We start from the raw sequence: 9,027 nt of genomic DNA, 5'->3' as shown, positions 1-9,027 counted from the left end.
CCGCGGCCCTACTGCTCCTGCTCGAGAGTGTTTCAGAGTTGTTGCAGAAGGAGCCAATCTTGCTCAACCTTGGTCTGAAGCTCACGGAGCTGCTTCAGGTCTGGGCGTCGAGATTGCCCGAGGGCAAGGTTCTCGTTCCGTGCTGCCGCTGGGACAATGCGTGAAGGCATGGCATTGCCCATTCCCTGATGAAGCAGAGTGCGGTTGGCTACCCTCTCGTCCTCGTCGCCCGTGCTCAGCATCCCAAGTCCGACGTGGAAGCACTCATGAGAGGGATCGTAAGTACCTTCATTGTCAGAATCGGAGTAGCCAAAGCAATAGTCGCTCGCGGTCAAGAAGCGATGCATGGTTTCGTGGTCATGGAGGTCGAGGTAATCCGCTTTGGCCCATGCCTCGTCCTCCTCCGAGGAGTCGGCGTGGGTGTGGGTCGACGCGGTGGTGTCGAAGTTGAGAGCGAAGCGCCGGCGGCGCTCTGAGAGATCCGCATGAGCGGAAGCGTAGGCGTACGCATAAGAGATGGCGGCATTTCTCAACCCGAAGGGGTATGGAGATAGTGCCATTGCCGGGCTCTGCTTCGTCGGGGTTGGCTCCTCAGAGAGTGGTGGAGTGGAGCTTGACGTCGGGGCATCGTCGGGTGCCACCGGCGTTTTTCCCTTGTCTAGGCTCAGGCTAGACAGGTCCCCAACTAGGGACCTTGCGCCAATAGCTAGCCATGGGATAGCGTCGGAGAGCGGCGAGTCGCCCTAGGTTCACGTAGCATCGGGGTGATCCTACTCGCATCACGCCCGGCGAGCACGACGAGAGCGGCCGCCCGGGCACCGCCTGCGCCTGGGCTATCGGTGTGTGACGTCATCGTCGGCAGGCGGGGCTCAGGGTGTAAGAAGTACCATGTCGTACTCGTGCCCTAGAGACATGAACTCCAGGCCCCCAAACCAGACCACCGTGCCGAGACGCAGCGGTCGTATGGGGTCTGCCATCCGGAACTTGTTGGGATGATGAAACTGATATACAGACGCCCCTACCTAGCGCGCCAACTGTCGGTGTTTTGGACTAGGGGGTCCTCAACCAACTAGTGAATTTGTTCTGCATGCTCCCGATTCCGGATGGTGATGCAAAGAGACACAAGGTTTATACTGGTTTGGGCAATTCGTGCCCTATGTCCTGTTTGGGAGATTGATCTTGTATTCCTTGCACCGAAGTGCTTGTAGTAGGGGGTTACAAGCTAGGTGAGAGAGGGAGCTAGTTCTAGGTCTCGACGGGGAGTGATGTGGGCTGCTTGAGATGTTGCTCTCAAGCGGTAGGGAAGTGTGCGTGTTACAGGGTATTGTTCTTCGTGAGAACCTGTCTCCCCATCGAAATGGCCCAAGTCCATTCCTTTTATAGTTTGAAGGGAGGACAAGGGTAGTACATGTGCTAACTATACGGCATCGTGCGAATAGAGGCGGCGTGTCCGAGCCCTGTAGCCCGTTCCTGTGGTGGTGTGGTCGTCGGAGTGGTCCGTCCTTGGAGCGCTGAGGCGATGTGCTGGTCACATCAGATCCTGTGCGTTATGGGGGCTCCAGGGCTGCCTCGGAGCGGGTGCGGCGGTCAGCGTGCGGGTCGCTATGGATTAACTGTGCGCGAGGCCGAGGCTTGGTTGGTGCCGAGGCCGAACAATGGTGGGGGGTCTCGGCAGACGTGAATCCTGAGATAGCCGAGACCCTGGCATGGAGTGCCGAGGCCTGGAGGGAGCGGTCGATCTGGTACACTGATTCGGAGGCGATGATGACCCGAGCCAGACTTCCCATGCCGTGTTGTCTTCGGGGCGGGAATTGCGGGGCACAGTGCGGTGCGAGCGCTGATCGTGTGCACAACGCCAGAATACAGTGCCCGGTAATTCCCGCCATGTCCCATCTCAGCCGGTATGGCACTGATGCGACTTCTTGTCCTGTCGGCCACTCCGTAGTGTTGAGCCGTCGTCCAGCTGAGATTGCGGGAGTGGTTGACGCATTAATAGGACATGACATGCTGTCGGGAAGACTGGTCGAGGCGGGAGCGACGGGTCGTTGACAAGCCGGCCTCGAGCGATACGGAGAAAAGCTGTCTTATTCGAGGCTGTTCGCACTGGGCCTCGGGCGAGACGGAGATTGGGCTCCCTGCCAAGACCTCTCGCGAGAGGCCTCGCGTGAGGCGGAGATTGCGTCAGGGCGCCAAGACCTCCCGTGCGAGGCCTGAGGCGAGGTGGAGAGCCTGGTGGGCTCGGATGGGGCCGGTGATGAACCCACGGCTTACCTTCTGGCTTCGTTGTTGATGAGATTTAAGTGACTCTTTTGGTGTACGCTCGGGGTACCCCGTTCTATGGTACCCGACACTTCTGAAGTTAGGCCTTGGCACGACGTGGCCGGCCGGTGACTTTCCAGACGATGCGACGGTAGGCGTGGCGTGAACACGCGCGCAAACATGAAAACAAGGACCGACGGGACCAACCCATGCGTGCGCAGTCACAATGTCAACGAGAGTAGTGGCTGTGCAGGCGGTACGCGTGAGCTTGCTCGGGCGAGTGGCGACACCGGTTCGGACAGCCGACGCGATGGCAGATGCGACGGTGGGCAGTGGCGCTGGCGGACGTGCTGGGATGGTGGAACATCCAGACCCGCCGGACCCCAGTGCGCGCGCATGCGAGCGAGTCGCAAGCCAGGCACGCAACAACGGCGATGATCGGGCGGCAGTGACGGCCGAACGGCCAGCGCTCTGCGACAGCGGACGACAGTGGCGACGAGGCGCGTGCGTCGTGCGCGAGCCACGAGCCAGGCGTGCAGCAGCGGCAGGAGGTCGTGGCCAGCAGCGTCGGGAGCCACGCGCGTAGTCATGTCTGCACAGGCGTGACGGTGTCGACGCGGCCGACGCGGCAGCGCTCGCTGGGCGGCCAGCAGCGGAGCCAAGCCGAGCAGGGCAGTGACTACGGCCAGCGCTGGCTTCTTCAAAAATAAGTGACTTGCACGCTTTTTAAAGATGTTGAAAAATCATATCCGATAGTTCAAACGCCAAACCAATTCTTCTATACGCAAGAGGGTACGTAGGGCTATCGACCTAAGCCATGACATCTCGCCACTTCCTAAGCCGATCGCTCTACAAAAATTGCTAAACATGGCTTCGTCGACCTAATTACAGACTTAATGCGAAATGAATAAACCTCGAACGGTTTCGCGTCGAATTCCAAATTCTAAGCTTCTTAACATATTATCTAGCGAACCTCGTCCTCGACCGCACGTATTTCATCGTTGCCTACGAAGTTCGTACTACAAACTTTATCAAAGTTCGCATAAATGTTCTATAGCATTTTTGTTCAATAAAATTTTGCTTAGAATACTAAACGATATTAAGCAACATGAAGTGTAACATTTGTTTCTTGTTTCGGATGAACGTTTCAAGTGTCGTACATTGATTTATACTTTATGTTACACATATTTACACATAAGTATGATGTCCATACACTGTTTTAGCAAAACTGTACAATGTAACACCGAGGGGATATATAATCTTGAGTTCTTTTGCATTCAAGGCACACAGAAAAAAAGATGCATCTATAACTCTTATAATCTAAACCCCACTAGAATATTATCTTGATATGCAAGGTGTCCACCTTAACATTCCACTATCACTTGCAATTAAAGTTCACTAACACAAGCAATTATGATATCCATGTCAGCGGACACACATCATCGACTAACATATGTTTAGTGTCCACGTCAGCGTGTCACGTTATCCACTGATAACATTAGTTTATAATTGTTATAATATATTCCTAAGAATTATATCAATAGTTTAATTTTATTCTAAATCAGCATAGCAACGCGTGGGCTAAGATAGACTGTACATACGTGTGTTGGTAGAGGGAGTATGTATGCTCATATATATGCGAACGTCTGCATCTGGATTAAGTAAAAAGAAGGCTACGTGTTTGTTGCTAATAAGCAACACTCCCTCTGCCACGAAATAAGTGCCGTCGTCGTTTACCGAGAGTTAGACGTTTTTAATTTTGATCAAATATATAAAAAAAATATTATGATTATAATACATAATTAGTATCACCAAATATATCATTAAATCTATTATTATAATAAAATTATTTGGAAATACAGAGGTTACTATTATTTTTTATAAATTTAGTCAAACTTAATAAAAAATGATCGCCATGAATGCCATAACAGTATTTATTTTGGTACGAAGGGATTAACCACCTACTCCTTCAGTCCCATAAAAGAAGACACCATGTTCGCTTGTTGGTTTTAGTTAGGCTTATTCAACCAGCCAATAGTGTTTTTCTCTCACAAAAAACCAGCACTAGCCAGTCCAAACCAGCACCAGCACCAACCAGCGAACAGGGTGATTATGGGATGCATGTAGGTTAAACCTTTTCAACTTTGACTAGGTTTATATAAAATACGTGTAATATTTATATCTCTAAATAAATTTATTATAAAAATATATTCAACGATTTATCTAATGATACTAATTATGTATTATAAATATTAATATTATTTTATAAATAATTAATTAAAGTTAAAAATATTGACTTTTCGGGAAGCGTTGACAGAGGGAGTAGGTGACCGTCTCTCCGAAGCTGATCGGCATAGTTCTGCTCACCGGTCAACAGTGGGAACGTCAAAACCGTGGAAATTGTTAAGCATCTCACACGTCAGTAGTAGTGCAGATTGACAAGTATCACGTCTCAAATAATTGCATTGGAGGCACCATGCGTGTGAGGCCACGTATCACACGTCACCAGTGGTGAATTGTACGATGGCCGCGCCACGTATCAGCCGTAAGCTATACGTACGCCAGGTCACCAGCCCGCTTTGCTCTGTATTTATACAGTTCCCTCAAGGGAAGGGAGGAACAGGAACACATCAACACACGCACACAGAAGAAAGAGAGAAAAAAAAGAGCAAATGGACACTAGTATTGTCGTTTCTGCAGTAGCAAGCGAGCTAGTGAGCCGGTTCATCTCCTTCCTTTCCAAGCAGTACAGCAGCAGCACATGTCTGAAGCAAAACCTAGAAGAGCTTCAGCGTCTCCTTCTCAGAGCTCACACCATCGTCGAGGAGGCCGAGGGACGGTACGTGTCCAACTCAGGGATGCTGGCGCAGCTCAGGACTCTGACAGAGGCCATGTTTCGAGGGTACGATGTGCTGGACACCTGCATGCCGTTGGAGCAGCTCGGGGATGAAGCAGAGGAGGAGGTGAGTGGTTTTCTCCACACATGGCCGCCTTTCGCAGTCATCACCAGACGACGCACTGATGATTTGGCGAAATCCGGTGCTCTGAGTCTGAGGCCTCTTAAGCATCATCAGGTAGAGAGCACAGTTAGAAACTTAGAAACCACTGTGGCTAGCATGGCTGAATTCGTCGTGCTTTTAACGGGATGCGAACGACGCATGTCTCGCAGCCCCTACAGTAGCTATCTCTACATCGACAACTTCATGTTTGGTCGCCAAGTTGAGAAGCAGCAAGTGATCATCATCTTGACGACGGAGGAGGAGGATGACCCGTCTAGGCCTACTGGGGCGGCAATAACCGTGCTGCCTATCATTGGAGGCTGCAGGGTCGGCAAGAAGACTTTGGTTGGGAACATCTGCAGCGACGACAGGATCCGTTCCTGCTACCCTTGCATCCTCCATTTCAGCGGAGACGAGATTCAGAGAATCGACTACGAAGAAAAGTTCTGCAGGCACGTCAGGACTCTGGTCACCGTCGAGTTTGCCTCGGACGTGGCTGACGAGGAATGGCTCAAATTTCAGTCGTTGCTGGTAGCATCCACAGGTCCAGGAAGCAAGGTGATCATCATAAGCAGGCTGGAGAAACTCGCCAGGTTTGGGACGGTGAGCCCGGTGCGGATCGGCAGCCTGTCGCGCGAGGAGTACAGGTACCTGTTCAAGGTGCTCGCGTTCGGCAGCGCCGACCCGGCGGACCACCCACGGCTAGCCTTGCTAGGGAGGGAGCTGGCGACGGTATTCCAGGGCTCGCTCGTCATGCTCAACGTGTACGCCTCCGTGCTCAGGAGCAGCCTCAGCGTCCGTCTCTGGACGCGTGTCCTGGAGCTCTTCAGAGCGATGGCACGCAGGAATCTGGCCGTGTTCGGTGAGCATCCGACGACTCTTCTCGAGAGAGACGGCAGCGCGGTTGACATCACCGGGTTCTCGCCGATGTCTGGGGCAGCGTCGTCGTTCCGGCTGGTGCTGCTGACGACGACGACAGCTGCGAAGGGTGGTGGTGCTTCGGACGACGGCGCAGAAGTGTTGCCGACGATGTCGTTTGGGGACATAATAGCGGGCGCTGAGATCCTGCCTGATCGATTTCGGTTGGTTTGGGAATCAAGGCTGCCGCCTTATACTGTCATCTGTGCAAATTGCGCTGCAGAGAAGAAGCCTCAGCACCCGGTGTCAGTGTCACCAAGAAGGAAGAACAAGCGTCAGAAGTTGTGTATGTAACTGTAGTAGCTTCTAGTTCATCAGGCAAACGAATATGATTTGCATGATGCATGGTGTGAATTTGAATCGCATGCATGTTTCATATGATTGTAAGTTTGTAACAGAACACAGTCCGAAGCTCAGTTGAGTTTCTAGCAATTAGCCAAGTCAGCGGATTTCGCTTCCCTGCTTTTCCTTTTGACTTCGTCAAGTTAGAATTTCCAACGCTTGTAACTAGAGTCAACAAAGGCCGGCGAGGGCCTCCGTCTGTCGTTGGTGTATGATGTGCTTGCGCCGCGTGTCCGCTACTCTTTGCTGTTAAGAGTTAAATGTAATCATTGATCTCGTAAATGTATTTATACATTTGAAGGAGTGTGATGAACTGACGACTTAACCTGAAGCGGCAAAGCAACAATTCGCCACCACTATTACCGAAGGACAGCTTCCTTTAGCGACATGGTTAACTGAATAACTGTAGTCCTTAACGGCCTCTTGAATGGATGAGTAGAAAAATAAGGAGAAAATAATCATGACAAACAAATGGTGTGATATAGAATCATTATATCGTTGGTATCTCATTTAAATAAAAACCCATATATTTAAAAACTCATATGTGAAAAAACTGCAGATACAAATATATAGGCCATGTTTGGATGCTCTTATTTTAAGAAGCGTTTTTTTTTTTTGTTAAGCCAGTTTTGCACCAGGTGCTCATAGAAAATTAAAAGTCAAGAGAGTGTTTGGCATGCCTAGCTTATTTAACACTGCCTCTTTCCTCTCCCATTTCTGCGGCCACCACCAAAACCGTAGACGTGCCCTCCTCCCTCTATCTCTAGGCTTGCCTGTCGCTTGGAAGGAGGTGGTGCTAACACTCAAAAGAGGAGCTAGCATAGCATGGAGGAGGCGCTGCAGATTAATGTGGCAGAACCGTTTGAAATAACACGTTTACGAAGGTGCTCGTCTTCCATCAGACACTAAGCACCTCGAAAGCAAGCTACAGCGGACGATATCCGTCGGGCACACCCCAAGGGCGAACCCGAAAGATTCATATTTTTCTCAAGGATCCAATAATGAGAACGGGTTACAATATAGGTCCATTTCATGCATATGAGTTTCTTAAAAATTACATTATTACATTACCAAATGTCAGAGTGCGAAAGCATAAACAATGGAATTTAAAATAAACATCTAGCGATAAGAACGAGGATTCGTCTGAGCCCACCAGAAGAATCCTCCACACAAAGGTACATCTCAAGCATCACCTGCAACGGGGGTAAATAAACCCTGAGTACACAATATACTCACAAGACTTATCCGACTAGGGAGAATAATTTCCCGACTCCAAGGAATATGATAAGCTTTATGGTTTGCTGGTTTCTTTTAGCAAAAATCAATACTAATAGTGAGTCCTTATTTATGTTATGATTATCAGCCGTATTAAGTTATTATCTATCCGGTCTATATAAGCACATGTTCTACTTTAAAGTAAAAGTTGAGTAATCAGTTCCATTTTTTTTTCTTCTTTTCACTTTCAGTTCTTACTATGATGCTAGAGGTAAGACAAGTCGTACCAACTTGGTGGCGATTCGTGAACCAATGTGCTTAGCTGGGTGCCCTGAAAACACACGCCCCGCTTGTACCCCAGGCACAAGCAGGACTAACCCATCACCCTCCTGTCCTGGGTGTTCAGGTTCCCGTCCAAACTTGGACTCCAAATCTCCACTTCTAAGTCCCGAACTCAGTGCGGTGCAAAGACCTCCACCATCTCCGTCTCCAATCAGTCGGTCCGGAAAGAGCCGAATCCACAATAAGAGAGCAACAAGTCTTCCTTGCGCCCATACCCAAGAATGCGCTCGGGACAATAGATCTGTGACTTGCCTCACGTCCATTGCAACGACCGGTCCTTAACCGACACGGACAGGAAAAACAGTGTAACCAAGCTATGCCCCGTTGGCCACGGGACATGATCTCTTACACCCACCAAAACCCATACCATATCCCTACCCGGTCTCAATTTTTCCTCTCACCATTTTATCATAAGAGTGATAATCATCACCTATTGTGAGCAACGACAGGTTACTCACGCTACCGAAAATTCTAAGCATAGCAGCTACTCGACCTATGCTAGTAGGACTCATAGGTAGGTATATTTATGCATGTAGTTTTCATAAAATATATGTAACATAAATACACCACACACACACACACACACACACACACACACATATATATATATATATATATCCTGTTATTATTCAAAATAAGGGTTATGCATCGGGCCTTGTCTTGGGCAGGCGGGGTATCAACAAAGTCAGCAACTGATGGCTCTAAGACTCCCTCCTGCACGAGAATCTCCTCCTCGTACTCCTCGATCACCTCCTCGTACTCCTGCTCGTCCGCAGTCACGAACTCTATCAACTCATTATCTACATGCATGAAATGATAATGCAACGCTTAGTAATACGGCAACAACAACTCTTAAAATAAGAATACATCTACCAAGCTACTAAGCTAACTCTAATGACTAATACACAAAGTTACCTATTATTCCCACTAAACAGGTATGAAACCTTTCATG

General features: G+C 49.5%; 1 protein-coding gene across 1 annotated transcript; it reads left to right on the top strand.

The window, feature by feature from the left end:
- Nucleotides 1–4,903: 4,903 nt before the first annotated feature.
- Nucleotides 4,904–6,616, top strand: LOC136494435 (uncharacterized). The gene has a single exon (XM_066490603.1). It carries the CDS (start codon nt 4,932–4,934, stop codon nt 6,468–6,470), a length of 1,539 nt encoding a protein of 512 aa, XP_066346700.1. The 5' UTR covers nt 4,904–4,931; the 3' UTR covers nt 6,471–6,616.
- Nucleotides 6,617–9,027: the final 2,411 nt, after the last annotated feature.

This window comes from Miscanthus floridulus, chromosome 11 (genome assembly GCF_019320115.1).
Source record: "Miscanthus floridulus cultivar M001 chromosome 11, ASM1932011v1, whole genome shotgun sequence".
In the NCBI taxonomy this organism is placed as follows: Eukaryota; Viridiplantae; Streptophyta; class Magnoliopsida; order Poales; family Poaceae; genus Miscanthus; species Miscanthus floridulus.
Note: the sequence above shows the minus strand (reverse complement) of the source record. Positions and strands in the feature narration are given on the sequence as shown.